Source organism: Papaver somniferum, chromosome 1, assembly GCF_003573695.1.
Source record: "Papaver somniferum cultivar HN1 chromosome 1, ASM357369v1, whole genome shotgun sequence".
Taxonomy (NCBI): domain Eukaryota; kingdom Viridiplantae; phylum Streptophyta; class Magnoliopsida; order Ranunculales; family Papaveraceae; genus Papaver; species Papaver somniferum.
The window spans coordinates 174,071,241-174,088,187 of record NC_039358.1 but is presented as its reverse complement, the minus strand read 5'-3'; the positions used below and the strand labels follow the sequence as shown (position 1 = coordinate 174,088,187).

Genomic DNA, 16,947 nt, shown 5'->3' with positions numbered 1-16,947 from the left:
AGCCAGTGCTGCCTAAATCATTTAGATCCAGATCAATAATCTTGTTACTAAAAATGTTAGCTTCAGCATTGTCCAGTGGTTGGGTACTGTATTTTTCAAAATCATGTAAAATAAAGTTGAAATCACCAATAACCAACCAAGGGAGGGAGTTCTTGGAAGAAGTATACTCCAAAACTTTCCAGGAATTTAGTTTACACTGAGTACTATTAGAATTACCATAATAACCAGTGAAGAGCCAGGGAGAGCCACTAGTAGGCTGTATTTTAGCATTGATATGGTTAAAAAAACAGTCTACAATCTCAACATCAAGATTGTTCTTCCATATCATTACTAATCCACCAGCTGTACCACTAGCCCCACCAGGATTAACATGCCAAAATTTTTGGATATTAAGTTGTTTCATAGAATTTAAAAGTTTACCATGTTTCTGTTTGGTTTCAGATATGAAACAGATATCAGGATTAAATTTGGTCGGCATATCATTAAGATAATTCTTAGTATATTTTTGCCCTAGACCTTGGCAGTTCCAGGCTATAGAAGTAAAGAATTGCCAAAAATAGGATACATGGGGGGTATTTAGAGGTTGGTCTCCTATCTATAGGATCATAGTAGCTTATGATGTAACAGTATGAGGAAATAAAATGTTGGTTGCAGTTTAATCCAAGATAGAAGATTGAGAAGGAAATTACCTCAGGGGTTGGTGTTGATGAGCCAGAAGCACCATTAGTCATAAGGAGAAAGCTTGAAGCCAGAGGTTCAGCATAGTTTTCTGGGAATTCTTTGAGTCTTTTGCTGTTATCAGTTTCATTGGTTTCCATAGTCTCTGCACCCTGAGTTGATTGTTTCCTTTTTGGCATGACTTTCTGCTTGTCCAAATCCTTAATACTGTCATTATCAGAGGGAGAATCTTCTTCAGTGAAGACGTGAAATGTCTTTCTAGCTTTCCAGGCCTTCTTTTTGAACTGGACAGTTTCAGCATCCATTCTTTCCTTGATTTGAGCTAGAGTTATGGTGGTTTGGGAAGGGATGATTGGAAAGATACCAGTGGTATCCATAGATTGGTTGGCATTAGTGTTTGAAGGATTTTTATCTCTAGCTGCTTCCTTGATCTTTGTTTTAGCTTGGTGATTCTTGTAGTTGGTGGAGATTTTCATTGAGAGCTCAAGTTTTCTGTGCCTTATTAGGCTGGCAATGACATCCGGATGTGGGGAGTTGGGATCAGCTCTAGCAGAGGCTCCAAAAGTGAGGTGTTTTGAAGATGAGGGGGCAAATTTAGCAATTTTTTTTCCAATTCTTTATGTTTTGCATTCCTCATCTTGATTTCAAAGACTTGAGCAGCATCAGCATCAGAGTATCCTCTATGAATGACATTTCTTCCTTCTTGAACGGATTTTTGGTAGGCATTTTGGGGTGGTGGGAGGGATTGAGGTGTTTGCAGGCTTTTGTGATTTGAGTAGTGGGATTTTGAATGTGTGGGTGGGATGGGGCAGGGTGGGGATGGATGATCTAATATTCTACAAACTTTGCAGAATTTGATTCCATTGAGAGCATAAGCAAACTCCAGCCAATGAGAGATAGTTGGGGTTTCAAAAGCTTCAATACCAAACTTCAAGGGTTTGGTAACATCAATGGTAAGTTTAACTTCTAAATTTTTTTCAAATTTGTCTCTTCCATAAGGTTTCTTGGCAGTTTGAAAAACTCCAACATGTTGTAGAATATTTTTGATATCTGGTATGATGTGAGATGGGATTCTTTTGATGAGCAGCCAAACCATTACCTTAGTAAATTGTTCTTCATGAATTAAGTGTGGGCCTCCAAGGGGGATACCAACAAGAACCATAAGCTTGTCAAAAACTCCTCTGGTGCCTCCATTCCTCAGTGTTGAGTAATCATCTTCATGAGTGAGTCCGAGGATGAAAAAATTCCTTCTTCTATTCCAAATATCAAGTTCAACTCTACCATTAAATTCCCAGTTGTTGTTGATGAATGTACTGATTCTGGATGTTTCATAACAGATATTGCTGCAGAGTTCTCCAATGAAACACCATTTTCAATCTAAAGGTTGCTTGGCTCTAACGTTGTCAGGATTTAAGAAAACCTTAGGATAAAGATCTACTTCAGGCATATTGAGGGTTTTTTTCATCTGATCAACAATAATTTCAATGGTTGGGTTGGAGGGATTTGATGAGGAAGCCATTTGTGGGTAGTAAACGAATAAGAACCAGTAGGTATATTTACCAAAGTGTATTCTAACAAGGCATGACCATCTATGGTAGTGTGGGGCATCCACCCAAGCTTTAATTTGAAAATGATTCTTGCAAATGTCAGTAATGTTGGTCGTTGGAACATAGTTGTGGGTTGTACTCAAGTTAGTCCAAACTGGTTTTGATAAGCACTGATCTGTTGGTGTGGGCATCACTTTGTAGTTCAGTTGGTGATAGATGTTGTTGGCTCTCGTGACTAATGGGTTCTGGCTCATGTACCTGCATACAAGGACAATAAAAATGTTATTTAAAGTGTTTAGAGTCTTACCTTGTCCTTCCCATTGGGGGTAGTAGATGGTAATTGTGTAGTATTCATAATGACTGAGAACAACATGTCTAGCTGAATTTTGAAATGGTGATGCAAGTTGGATTTGTTCTTTGTCTTTGCTGAAGAGGTTGTCTTTGAATTGGTCCTTGGTATTGCAGTTGAAATGGTCCTTGTACTTGCGGCTGGAAGGATTTGAGTGGTTAAAGGTGTCTGAGTCATTTCGAAACTCATGTATCTGAGTGGTTAAAAATGTCTGAGTCATTTCGAAAGTTTGAGGTAGTTTTTGTATCTGGGCTTGTCGGGTGGGAATGTTGCAGATCCAATTACTCAAAATCTGTCCCTTTGACGTGGAAGGAGAATTCTTGCCAGGTGTCTGTTGCCGCTTTGCATGAGCCAATGGTGGGTCTTTGCTTGTAGTAGGCCAAATAATGATGCCAGTAGGCTTGATCATGCGCTTCAAGTTGCAAGACCGGAAGTTAATGCTGCAAGTCTGGTAACTCCCGAGGATTTTTGACGGTTGTTATTTAGAGGTTGTTGCTCTTCTTAAATTGATTAAAACCGTTGAGATGATAATTTCAATCAGTTTCCGCTGAAAGAAAAAGAGTGTTCCTGCGTAATCCTTCTGTTGAACAACATTTCTAGAGTACTCTCCTCGTTTAAATCTCCAGGCAAAGAGAAGATGGATGCAAATATACAACCCCTGAGAGATGAGCATGAGAACCAGAGAGTTGCCGAAGTCGAGCCTCAGATAGGGCAGACTGTTGAAATCCCTCAAATAAAGCAGGTTAAATTCTTTGTAAATCAAGCAGTTCTTAGGTGAGGTTTTAACTTCCATGCATTTAATCAATTTGAGTGCTATTTGCAGCATGATAATTGAATTTTATAGGTTGAAACTGCAAGGATAAGTGAATGTTTTTCTGGGTATAATATGCATGAATTGCATTATACTTCTGATGCAATGTATGGGAGAGCAGGTTATGGTAGTAGGGTGTCTGGTTTTAGAGGTGGGAGAGCAGACAATGGGGAAAGGGCTGTGTATGCAACTGCCAGGCGAGGGAGACCACCGCAACAGGTCGAGTAAGGCCGAATTCAGAATGGGAAACTTGTGGGTGTAAAAGATGGGTGGGTTATTTTTGCACTGCACCCCACAAAGGGACGCCGGGTGATAAAGGAAAGCATTGTATTGGTAGATGATGAGCAGATTGTCTGTGGGGGGACTCAGCAGGGCTTCTTTTCTGCTCAAATACCCGATCCTGCCAAGGATCAGATTCGGATCAAAGCTACAATGCCACCTGAACCGGGTCAGATCACATTTCCCAATTTGTTCATTCTTGCTCCCACTCTCAGGAAGATGGCTCAGGATGTGGCCGAGGTGTCTCAGACTGGTGCAGGAGAAGTCACACATCCACTTAAAGTTCCTCGAGATGAGCATGTAACTCCTGGAGTTGATTCTAGGATTGTGGGTCAAATCTACAGATCTGCAAAGGCTAGTGCTATGCGAGGTGAGGAGCCCCAGCTTCCTGAGTTGCCGTCTGATGACACTTTGCCTCCTGAAGCAGATGCAAGGGCTGTAGAGAGGGTGTATAAGGCATTGATGTCCAGGGATGTGAGAGATGTTGCACTTGAGTCTGGGGGGCCAAAAGCAGACTAAATAGGTAGGATTTGGCAAGCTGCACATGCTGAATTTAGTAGTACCAGACATTTTGAAATCTGTTCTTTTAGTTTGATGCCGGAAAAAAATGATGCTACCCTGTTTATGGAAATGTTTTATGCATACTTTGGAAATTTGTAGTATTATGTTTAAGTTTTTATTTCTATTTAAAGAAAAGGTAGTGAAATGTAGCTGATTCCTAGTTAAAAGCATGTTAATAAAGAAGCAATAATCCCAATAGAAAGGATCATGAGTGCTAACAAGGTTCAAGCAATAGTCAGGTTTAAGGGACATGGTAGTACTAGCAGGCAATAGAGAGCATATGCTATTGGTAAATTGTAGATAGATCAAATTAGGAGTAGAGGGTAGAGAAACAAACACTAAGAAAGTCAAGTACTCACCTCCAGAACGTTTAGCCAAACTATCCAAGATAGTACACTGATACATACCAGGGGAAGGAGGTGTAGAAATCCAGCTGATTTCCCAATGAGCTTTGCAACTAGAGAACCTCAGACTAACTGGTTGAGATTTCTGTCTCAAAAAAATTCCTTCCATTGCTAGAATAAAAATCTGGCTTTGAGAGCTTGAACAGGGTAATTTAAATCTAGGCAATGGGAGTTTAGTGGCAAGTTGTTTTTGATAAGAATGTTCCAGTAAGACTGAAAGATGATGAGATAGGCTAAATTGGGTATGTGCTTTTGTAAAATAACCCAGGAGAGCTTTTGTGTCATAATAATCGTGAGATATGCCAGAATAGCCTTTGATGGTTTGGGCATTCATTCATGTGTGATTCTTCGGATTGTAAGTTATGAATTCAGTGATTTGTGTGTTGTAAGTGATTTTTGAGCTTTTTGTGATTTGAGTGGTATTTGTGATTTGTGTTGTGTAATTGATGCAATTGCAGTTGCAAATGTGAGGCTTGTGAGTAGTGTTCATGGATTGAGCTTGAGATTAGTTGAGAAGCATCAATAGCAGAGAAAGATTGGAAAATTCCGACAAAGAATTAGGGATTGACGGCTAGAGAGAACCGTTAGAGAGACGTTGGGAGAACGGGACATGAAAAAACGGTAGAAAGTAGCCGTTAACGAGAGGGGAGAAAGCTCAGGTGAAGGAGAGAGAGTGGAGAGAGGGGAGAGCCATTTTGCATTGTCATGGCTCAGGTATATACAAGTCATTATAGTATATAAATGTGTATTTCACAACGTGTCCACATCTCCATTTTTCGAGAAATTCATGTCGTGTAGTATCGGCGCCAGTGCTTCCTAGCAGGTACCGCAGAGGACAATTCGCGCTAATCTCAAACCCAAAGTTACCACGTTTTCAGCATTTTTAGGTTTTGCGGCTTTTGCCATTGTGACTGATGCTCCTATTCCATACAGTTAGTTGTCGAGCACAGAAGAGACTGCACTAAGTAGTAGTAAAACCCTAACCCCACATGTTTTTCACTGTTGACATAAATTCCAGTTCGGTCAAGTTTCTATCTGTGTATTTATTTTTGTCAGAATAAAAAGAAGATCGATCCATTAAGACTCTGTTCAAACAAACCATGTGACCAGTGAACCCAAACTATCCGAGTATCTCTTTCTCTCTCAAGAAAAAATCTTTTTAGACAGCTTTTATCACTATCAGACTCAGTATACCATTTTCCCACTCCTAATCCTATATATATTCCCACAATCATCTGGAGTCAGAACCCAAAAAATTCTAATGGGTTTTCATTCCCATATTACTATTTTCATCACTTTGTTTGCTTTTCTACTTCTGTTCATACAGGAAGCAAGAACTGAGGATTACAGTTTGAGCAGTAATAGTAGTAGTAGTAGTTTTAATGAGAGGAAACTGAGAAATAATTGTAATATCTTCCAAGGAAAATGGGTTTATGATAATTCATACCCTCTTTATGATTCATCACAATGTCCCTTCATAGATCCACAGTTTGATTGTCAAAAGTATGGTAGACCTGATAAACTTTACCTTGAATACAGATGGCAACCAAATAATTGCAATTTACCTAGGTACTACTTACATTTTCTGCACTTCTTTCTCTTTCTCTTTTACTTTTTTGTTGTTGTTGTTGCAGATTTGTATTTTTGTTATCAGGAAAAAGTTTGATTAAATGGGTTTGTGTTTTTTTTGTTGAAAGGTTTAATGGTTTGGATTTCTTATGGAGATGGAGAGGGAAGAACATAATGTTTGTTGGTGACTCACTGGGTTCAAATCAATGGCAATCGTTAACATGCCTGATTCATGCTTCAGTACCCAAATCAAAGACTATAGTATTCAGAACAAATGCTCTGTCTTCAGTCACGTTCGTGGTCAGTCTCTCTCTATATATAATCACCATGAATACACAGAATACGGCTCTGTGTTATTTTGCAGGATAAGATTCTATCTGTCCATCTAGTTGGCAAAATTTCATTTCCAAAACCATCCACAGTTTCTGCTATTCTAGCAGGTTACAGAGTCAAAATCTGTACATTTTGAAATTATAATAACTAAGATTTTCAAAAATTTGATTGCAGGATTATAAACTGAAAATTTCACTCTTTCATACACCATACATAGTAGATTTAGTCAAGGAGGAAGTTGGTTTAGTTTTGAACTTGGGTTCGATCGCGCATGGTAGATCATGGAGGAAAATGGATGTGTTGATCTTTAACTCTTGGCATTGGTGGACTCACCGTGGAAGAACCCAACCGTATGTCCATTGATGCTAGTAAACTCTATGACTGTACTGTTGATCATCAACTTTGACAGTCTAATGGTTTTGGTGTATGTTTGCAGATGGAACTACATCAGAGACGGGAACAAGTTATACAAAGACATGAATCCATTGGTTGCTTTCTACAAAGGAATGACAACTTGGGCGAGATGGGTGGACAAAAACATTGATTTTTCTAGAACCAAGGTCTTCTTACAAGGGATATCTCCCGTGCATTACGAGTAAGCGTTCTCAAGTATAATTAGTAGTTTCTCAGATTTTTAAACACCAACTTCATACTTGATTGTTTTTGGCCTGGCCCCTTCACGATTTTCATGCATTTTATTTTCAATAGAAGTGTCATCACTATCTCAGTGCATCAATTTTTAAAATAGGCAACTTCACAGACACATACATCGAGAATCAATAAGCTGATCAGTCTCAGAATATTTAAAAGATCAAACTTGCATAACCTGTGTATGAGATTGTTCAGAAATAATAATGCTCAAATACAAAAGTGAGGTCAGGGATAATGATTTTTAGAGCAAATACTACATGATTGCTCAGACTTGAATTATCAATGGCATTACTGGCTTAACATATATTCAATCCATTCTTTGTATGCAATGCAGAGGGAACGAATGGCATAATAACCCATGGACGGATTGCAGAAGTGAGACGCAGCCAGTATTCGGGACAAGGTATCCTGCACGTTTGCCTCCACAGATGTATGTGGAGTACAAAGTTTTCAGCAGAATTAAAAAACCAGTGTACCTCCTAGACGTTACTCAACTCTCGCAGCTAAGAAAAGATGCTCATCCCACGGCTTACAGCGGCAAACACAGTGGAGTTGACTGCAGTCATTGGTGTCTTCCTGGACTGCCAGATACTTGGAACCAACTTCTCTATGCAGCTCTTGTCCTCTGATGAGGAGGAGCAATTCAAATATTGTACTTGGGAGAAACCGGTCCTGTCATTCTTGTTGTAAAGGGAAATATTGACTATTTTTTCCTTAGAATCAGATAAGGAGGTGGATGTTCATTGGTTGTAAAGTATATTATTCATGCCATCAATTGGCAAAATTGGAGAACTTAGTGGTTTGCTACCTAAGAAGATTCAGAGTTTAGTTTACATGAACGTGAAATAAAGAATGTTGTCACTGAATGTTCATTAAAGCCAAACCAAGAAAAGAAAATACAAGGTCTAAACTGAAATTCTATTGTGGTGAAGCATTCTTAAAGAGGCCAAATCTAGCGCTTACACATTATTGTGTTGGTTGTAGGTAATGAAACCTGGAAATAGAAATACTCTACTCCTGAAGGTGCCCTAGAGTAGAGAATGAGAATCTGCATGCTGATGGTTTGAGATGCAACAATGTTTGCCATTGTATCATTAACTGCATCTAATGTTAAGGTAACTCTTAAGAGAAATAGTTTAAATCTGGATAATTTGATGCAGAAACACAACATCAAATTCAATCATTTTTCTCACCTATTTAACATGCTATAAGTTTTTCACAGTACAATCGTACACAACTGACTTCCCAAGTTGTTGAGTTTTGAGTGGCTCATTGAGTAAAAACAAACGGTATGTAGAGCATTGTGGCTGAAAGATGAGTAGGGCAACATATGAAATCAAGTACATAATGCCCAATATAAGAGACAAGCAAGTGCAACTTCTGACAAATACTTTAACACTTAAATTAACCCAAAACATAAATGTTCACACATACTTTCTAGGATAGGTGATTGAAAAGCTTACCTATAATATACTGATAAAAGAGGAAAAGGAAGACTAGTATCCCACATATACGGCAGCATTAACTATATAGCAGTCCTCATTCTTATCTCCCATTTCTTCGACAAGCACACCACTTGAGCATATTAGTCCGCCATCCACAACATCGACGCTAAGAATTTTGCCACTGCAATGAAAAATTGAAGCTACAGTAACGCCATTTTCATAAGATTGTGTAAGGTGGTCAGTGACAGACTGACCAAGCTCACAACTATAAGAGCATTCCAAGAACATGTAAATAATACAATGACAATTGACTGACAACAAATGACAATCATGTTTAACATGGAATTCTTCAGTAGTATAATCGTATTTTCACATAACTACCCAAAGATGTGAAAGTATTGGTAAGAAATTTACGTCCAAGGGCAATAAAAATTACAACTGAAGCTCTGAGTTCGCCTAAGCTCTTACTTATCCTACTCTAGCTACTACCTAACCTACAAAAACTAGCAAAATTTCTTGTGTTTCTTATAATCACTGAAATGTCATTGGAATTTGAATCTAATACATGCAAAAATTGCAGCAAAAGATAGACTACGAAAGTTCTTGGTGATTGTTTGGGGTACTAAAAGTTCAGTATTTGATGATACTCAAAGTGAAAAGATACAACCTCTACTACATTTCCTTTATAGCACCTTAAGCTGAGAATCAAGACCACTCAATCAGATAGATAACCTGGGTGAGGGTGGTCTTTACCAAGATCAATCTGGTTGCCTAGTTAACATCAAAACTTACTAACAAAAATGTGGCATGTCCTCATCATATTGTGGACTGTCGATTTTTTATATCTATCCTTAAATGATGAAAACGACGAAAATCAAGTGAACACCTACTACCTTGGGTAACAGGTTTCAACAAAACATTTTGTCTATAGTAGACAACCTCATTCTGTAAGAAGTTCTTGAGAATAATTACGTTTTACTTACTAGCTACAACCATCTCTTTTTCAACAGTAAAAAAGAAAATTTATCCGAAGTTTGGCAAGTATAATCCAGATTAGGCCTTAGAAGATACCCAGTTATCCACAAGCAATGCAATCTTTTTTCCGTTCAGAACTATCATAATTTGGGGAACACAGAATACAAATTGGTGAATAGTATTGAATGTAGAACTGCAAATACTCACTATGGAAAAACTGATTTGACGCGTTCGATATCCAGAGATTGTTGTACAGCTCGAGGAACTCCAAGTTTGATTTCAAGCTTCATTTGATCAAAATTAACACCAGGTATGGACCCTAAAACATATAAACAATTATAAAGAGAACTTCATTAGCAAGTTCAACAAAAGCCTAACCATACCAGAATGGAACCTAAACATGAGTCATCTAACTTAATCACAAATCAGAAGACAAAAACACATGCAATTGCAAAAAAAAAAATAAAATAATTAAAATGCAAGAAGAGCACCTCTTCGGAAAGCTGGAATCGAATTAGACGAAATCGCATCTTTACAAGCCCGCATTGCCGCAGAAGTAATGTCTTGTCTGTATATAACAATTATAAACAGGATATTAAAAAACAGTAAGAGAGATTTCAAGATACAGTTAGAGGGAGCAGAACAGACCCATGCTGATCATAACCAACACCCATCTCGACGAACAATAAATTCATGGAGTTATTGAAGTTGGGTTTAGCAGAAGTAGTTTGTTCGCTTGTCATGGCTGATTTAGGTCTAAGTGGAGGGGATTTGTTAGAGATACAAAGTAAATTGAATCCAAGAAACCTAATTGGATTACTAGATAGAGATCGAATGTTGATACACCAATTAGTAGTACTAATACTGGTTGGATTCCGAAAACCGGAGGAATTATAAAAGGAAAAGGAAGAACGAAAGACTGAGTTACTCATGTCCTTCTCTTGGCTGATTCGAGTTTTTCTTTGTTTGCTGTGCACAAACAAGGATTGGGGTTAAACTACTGCCAATCCAACGGATAGGAACAGGTAAAGGATTGATTCTGTTGGCGGATTTACCAATTTCGAAGGAGATGCCAACGAGGTACCCTCTGCTTTTAACAAAATTCCCTGACATATCCTCATCTCCACTTAAAACTGTTTGGCTGTCTAGACTAAAAAGGAAACTTTCCTCAAATTTATCAGCAGAGAAAATGTCGAATTTGCACCTCTACAACTGATTTAGTTATGTCGACGTTTTGGTGTTTGTTCAAGCTGAAGTGTGGAATGTCTTCATCTTCGTTTTGCTTCCAACACTCCACTTAGTGTTGAAAAAAATTGGGTTTCACAAAGGATGAATGACACAGAGAAGAAAGTGTTGCACTCCAAAACTTTCAAGGCTTGTATAAATTTCTTTTAGATAAATATTTCTACCCTCCCAATAACAATTGGCGATTACAACAGGTATGCGAAATATTGCCTTCAGGATACAATGAAAGCCCTGCAACGAAAACTGAATTCAAGGTTTGTACCCCTTGATTCAATCAAGAACACACAAAGAGATTTCTGATTTCTGATGATGCTTTTTTTTTGAAACAGAGAAAACAGATTGATTTTTCTTATATGTTAAACGAAACTGGGAGAAGCTATTTATAAAGGGTTTTGCACCTGTTGGGAATAGGTTTTTATTCGCCAACAGGTTTCTATTCACGAAACGTCAGGTTCCTTCATCAACAGACATCAATGGTGTCTTTTGGATTCGAAATTTTCGAACAGGCTTTTATCGGCCAAATAAAACCTTCAGTTCAAAAAATTCTTCCGGGGGCGTTGCCCCCTTGAAACCCCCACCAGGGGCGGTCTCCCCTAGACTCCCACGACCTGACCTGTCAGGTCGACCACAGCCTGGGGGGCGATGCCCCCCAGGACCCCCCTTTGGTTAGCGGCGTTGAAAATATTCCAACACTTAGAAGTTCTATTGAATCTCTTTTCTAATAAGTATCGTGTGCCAAGGTCACGTTTTCTAAATTCGTATTGGTTAACAATTTTCTTTCATTAGATAAATGATCTGGGATTAGGTTGGTTTTGATATAATTAGTAGTTTTCAGAAGAAATAGCCATTTGTAAAAGGATTGTTTCACCTTTGTAGAAATTAACGTTTAATCCCATTATTCCTGGACTTTGGACACTCTAGTCCTCCCATTTCAAGCCCAGTACACAATAGTCCAAAATTCCCCCACATTAACAGTTTAGTCCAAACTTTGGACGAGTTAGTCCAAATTTCAGCCGATCCAGAAAATATCACCATCTTATCTTATCTTAATTGCCCTTCCAGCTTTACAATGTTTATCTTTTTAGATCTCATAAATTTTTTTGAAGATAGAGATAGACACAGGGGCGATTTAGAGTTGATGTTCTTCCGCAGAGATTCGTTTTTCAGGTTAGTGTTTTAATCCTTTCATTTTATGTTATTTGATTGATTTCCTCTTTACTTCTAAATTCAATTTTCTAGATCTGGAGAAACTATTATCGTCGAGAAATTATTAATTCCTGAATAATGGAGCGACATGGATGTTGATCACATACCAGTTTGGTTTATAGATACGGTAATTCCCTACATGTCTCTCTAGAGGTTAGCATCATATTTCAGTTTGGCGTGATTATTATGAACTAGTTTCAATTTATTGAAATTAGATGATAGAGTTGCTTTTGTGGTCCCTTCTTGCATCCTGATGTCTACACATGCTGCGGCCATCATCTTGTTGCAGACCTGCAATTTGATACTGGGATTTGAATCTACCTGCCTGGAGTTATCCACCTTAATCTAATCCATTTGGTTCTACGTTAACTCAATTAAATCCTGACGTAAACGTCCTCATGAATTGCTTGAATTGGAAAATGAACTCTTTCTGATTAACGAAAAATGAAACATTTACTTGCAAATTCTTGGGAAATGAAAAATGATTTTAATATGAGTACATAAAATATTTGTTGTTGTTTTTACTAAGAAAGTTGGGTATGTATGAATTTTAATAATCCATGTGAGTGAGGAGTTGTGGTCTGGTATGTGGGGATGAATCTAGTCCTTTGTTGTACTGGAGGATGGCAATAAAGAGTAAGGTGCTTGTGGTCATCACAGGAAGAGCAATAAAAGACAAGGGAACTGTAGTATGTAGTGATGTTGCTGTGAAAAAATTTCCGTAGTCCGGAAGAAAGTAATCGGACCAAATGTTTTTTATTCCGTTGGTGTACAATTGGATTGGTTAAACTTTGTGACCATTTACTTGGTCAATTTGGGGGAAGAATATCCTGATCCGAATATATTAGTATACACTTTACTTAGGTTTGAACCTTACACCCGGAGTCCATTTTGTCTTTTGTACTTTGACTTAACTTTAACAAATTTATTCATTATGTCATTTAAAATTATTCTAGCCTATTTCTTATGAATAACATTTTATTATGCCAGTTAGACGAATTCTAAGTGCGGATTTGGTCGATGGCTATTAGGTAACTCATACTGTTTAGTTGTTTTGAAGCTATACTGTAGGACTTAGCTAAAAGTATAACCAGGACAAGATGATATGTTGCACGTAAGTTTCATTTTGTCATTTTCCTCCCATCTCTTTTATAGTTTCATTAATATTTTATTAGCAAAATTTTACATTATGAAATTGAAATTTTGAATGAATGTCATGTAATAGGTAACCATGTATTGGTAATGTATTGTCCGGAGAACAAGCATTTGAAAATTTGAATGCTAGATGTTAATTTAGGAGGTAAAAGACTAATAAGTTGTTAGGACACAGCATAGTGTACTTGATTGTACACTTGTTCATGATGATGACTTAAGAGAGGAAATGACTTGTTCATTCATATAAGATATGCACATTATTGTATACTGCAATTTCACTTGGTGATTAATGGAGGAAGCAAATTATAATCTTCATTTTGGATTATGAATGCTAGATTTTGTTAGGTTTTTATAGATGTGTACATTTTTGTAAACTAGTATGCTCGGTGATGAATGGATCCCTAGGTTTATATGTGTGTGCATAGTTGTACACCATTGTGATATCTCAACAATATATGACATCTTTTGTAGGGAGGATGTTGAATTTTTGTGGATATGTACATAGTCGTACACCATTCTCATGTGTACATAGTTGTACACCATTTTGGATATGGAGTTGAGTTAATTAGTTAGTCTAGGAAAACCTGAGAATTGTCATGTGTATCCTATTTGGTAGAAGTACACCCTGCATGAAGTTGATTGTCATTTTTCATGTATATGTTCTCCTAGTTTCCGACCGTATGGATTTGCTTTTTTTTTTAATTGTTTTATGCAAAGAGAAGACTTGGATAGGTTATAGCTTCCTTTAATGGTTCAGAATCAGAAGAAAGAGGAGAAACTTCGTACAACATTCACAGTAACAGTGGTACGTAGTTATCTCCTTTCTTGATACATGCAACTAAATGTTGATTGATTCATGTACACTACATATAAAAGGGTATTTAGGAAAGCATGATACAATCACGGGGGTGTCCACAGAAGACAGGGCAACGATAATCTTAACTCTTGCATCAAGAGATTTTAAACCCTGAAATGAATTTTGTAATTATACACATGTTTATTATTAATGTGTACATAGTTGTACACCTGAAATGAATTTTGTAATTCAACTTCAACAAACTAACGAGTCTGAACTTATAGTACTGCCAATAGTAATCTTAGTCAAGGTATTTAAACTCAAAAACTTTTCCTAAGCATAGACTAATGAAAGTAAGGAACTTATAGTACTTCCAATATTAGTTGTCTACTGGTAAAGATTTCAGAGATTTTAATAAAATTACATATGCACGTATTGGTACACCTATAATATAAACATACATGTGTACATAAAAACCCACTCTAGGACTTAATCAAATTTTAGTGAACAATCTTTTTTCGTTTCTTGGATGTCAAATCAATGATGTTATGAGCCAGTGATTGTTGGTTATGACAGAAATTACATGTGTACATATTGATACACCTGTATAATTTAAGTGTGCATTGTTCTACACATAAATGTAAATTTGTTGATTGTTAATGTGCACATAAATGTACCCATGCTCATTATTAATGTGCACATAAATGTACACATCTTTGATTCTTATGCTCTGTGGCTCTTTATTGATGAAAACATTCTCACTTTTTCCAGTGGCTCTCTTGTTCGGCGTAATCTTAGTCATGGGAATAAGAGTGCATCTCCTTGAAGGATTCCTCCATCTAGTGGTGAAAGCCCTGATAGACGCAGTCATGAAAGTCTTAGAAAAATGAGATGTTCTCAGCGTGAACCTGCTCGTTCTCATAGCCCATCACAACAGAATTCTGAGACTAATGTAAGTTATATGACCACATTTTTGTTTTTAAATCTCTGAAACTAGAATTAGTAATTAAGCATGTTAGGCGTGTTGTTTAAAAGGTGGTGGGTGGGTGTTTGCATGTTCTCTTCAAGGTACAGGTATACATAGTTGTACACCTACTGACTACTAACGTGTACATAGTTGTACACATGTTTGATTATAATAAACTTCTTTCATTAAAAGTTTATTTGAAAATATTTTCTTGGTACTACTGAATCAATAAATTCTTTAGGTGCATGTTCGGTTGCTTAATAACGTTATTACTCTCCCGTTTATGATTGCATATGAATTAGGAGATGTGGTTTTCCGCAGTGAAGGAAATATGTGTTTGGTTTGATTAGAATTTATGCCTGCTCGAGTCTGAAAGAAGATGGTGTTATTGAGATTTCGAGGGTGTTAGAACTGTTGATTTGATGAATATATATGAGATGGAGACAATACTGTTACTTTGTGTGATTTAGAGTATCCGGTGACTAAGCTGATAACGAAATGAAGAAGCGTTGTGTATTGTTGCTGGTTGAGAAATTACAGGGTATGGATGAGCTGCATCTGGCTATGAAGCAATTGCAGGTGATGTTATGAGCTGGAAGAATGGGCTTGCTGCAATGTTGCAGTACAAGGAATGGTGCAGTTGAGTAACTGGTGCTATTGAGATGGTAGAACTCTGAATTGGTGATATAGTGTATAAATATAAAATATCGATGGAATTGCAAAGATGAAATCTGAAATGTGTGTTGGTGGTATTGAGGAGAAGAATTTATGTTGTTGTTGGATGGGTAGTGTTACTGCAGAGAAGTGCATCTAAGATTGGAAAGCTACAGAAACGGATAAAAAATTTGTGTTGAGTGGTTGAGGTGTTGTAGTTGTTTGCAGCAGCAGGGTTAAGAGTGGTTGAGCGTTGGAGCTGGTGTTGGTACTTGTTAATGAGTTTCGGTTGTAAACATGTTGTATTTTGTAGATGTGTACATGTTTGTACACCAATGTACATGAAGTTTTTTAAAAAATGTGAATTATATAGTCATATGGGTACTCTTTTTGTAGTTCTAGGAAAGAGCTTTCCGAATATATAAAATTTGCGAATTTTGGATAAACAGTTCGAAAGATAAATTGATTTTATTTTATTTTTATATTATTTAAAACTTCTGACATCATCATGAGTTTTTTTTTGGAGCTAACGTGTTACTTCCACGTTGAATGTGTCGGTTACAAAACAGTTCCCACTCGTTGCACGTGTGCTTTATGAAACACGTGTGGAGGTCAGCAACGTCTTTATACAATTTTTGGATTAAACTGTACTTAGTCAACTAGGTCTGGACTAAACTGTTCTATTTCGTGGGGTTTTGGACTGAACCATTTTCCCCCCTCACTGTTAGACTACCCATCAAGCTAGGTGTACACCAGGAATTCAAGATGATCTAAGCAAAACTACTAATGCCTTCGATTTTCCTTCGGTATGTTCGCTGAAATACCAACTCAATATTTCCTTTTCTTTTTTCAGTTCCTGGCTACTTAATATGCTTGACAACTTATCTTCCGCCGGCCAGGGAAGGCCAGGCAATACCCTGTGTTTTTGCCCCTTCGAAGGAAAAGGCTATTGTTACTTGAAAACTAAGGGCGTAGTATAGGGGTAACTATATGCTAACATGATGGATCGGATTTGTGCTGAATAGGCTCTAGTATAGAGGTAACTATTGGCTTTTCTTTTCTTTTCTTTTCTCTGGAAAACATGGTTTCTTTTGTGGAGTTCACACCGTAAATGTAGTATGCGTGAACATTGAAGTACTTCAAATACACAACTGATCAATTCAATGAGTTAGAAATACTAAATCCTGTGTATAGGTCCTGAATCACCTGACGAGGCAATCATACCGTAGTAAAAACAATGTAGCTTCAAAGCTTCGCATGGATTACAAATCAATGAAAACTTGTAGGTACTAAATCCCAGGTAGGAACAACAACTAATGTTG

General features: G+C 37.3%; 2 protein-coding genes and 1 long non-coding RNA gene across 6 annotated transcripts; 2 read left to right on the top strand and 1 right to left on the bottom strand.

Annotated features, from left to right (window-relative positions):
* The first annotated feature begins 5,725 nt into the window (after positions 1-5,725).
* On the top strand, positions 5,726-8,095 carry LOC113308332 (protein trichome birefringence-like 39). The gene is made up of 5 exons (XM_026556809.1): positions 5,726-6,198; positions 6,327-6,498; positions 6,706-6,881; positions 6,968-7,126; positions 7,517-8,095. Exons 1-5 carry the CDS (start codon positions 5,891-5,893, stop codon positions 7,809-7,811), a joined length of 1,110 nt encoding a protein of 369 aa, XP_026412594.1. The 5' UTR covers positions 5,726-5,890; the 3' UTR covers positions 7,812-8,095.
* A 236-nt stretch (positions 8,096-8,331) lies between these two features.
* Positions 8,332-10,623, bottom strand: LOC113308344. Of its 2 annotated transcripts, XM_026556824.1 has the most exons (5): positions 10,251-10,623; positions 10,094-10,170; positions 9,810-9,921; positions 8,646-8,808; positions 8,332-8,489 (listed from the first exon to the last, which is right to left on the bottom strand). In XM_026556824.1, the coding sequence occupies exons 1-4, from the start codon at positions 10,532-10,534 to the stop codon at positions 8,679-8,681; spliced, it is 603 nt and encodes a 200-aa protein (XP_026412609.1). In that variant the 5' UTR covers positions 10,535-10,623; the 3' UTR covers positions 8,332-8,489; positions 8,646-8,678. The 2 variants fall into 2 exon arrangements, with proteins under 2 accessions (XP_026412609.1, XP_026412603.1); XM_026556818.1 differs by having other exon boundaries at positions 8,460-8,808; positions 10,251-10,621.
* Positions 10,624-11,909: 1,286 nt separating this feature from the next.
* On the top strand, positions 11,910-16,071 carry LOC113308318. Of its 3 annotated transcripts, XR_003339676.1 has the most exons (6): positions 11,910-12,014; positions 12,087-12,180; positions 13,114-13,167; positions 13,966-14,013; positions 14,776-14,956; positions 15,274-16,071. It is a non-coding gene; the product is annotated as an uncharacterized LOC113308318 (long non-coding RNA). The 3 variants fall into 3 exon arrangements; XR_003339677.1 differs by lacking the exon at positions 13,966-14,013; XR_003339675.1 differs by lacking the exons at positions 13,114-13,167; positions 13,966-14,013.
* Positions 16,072-16,947: the final 876 nt, after the last annotated feature.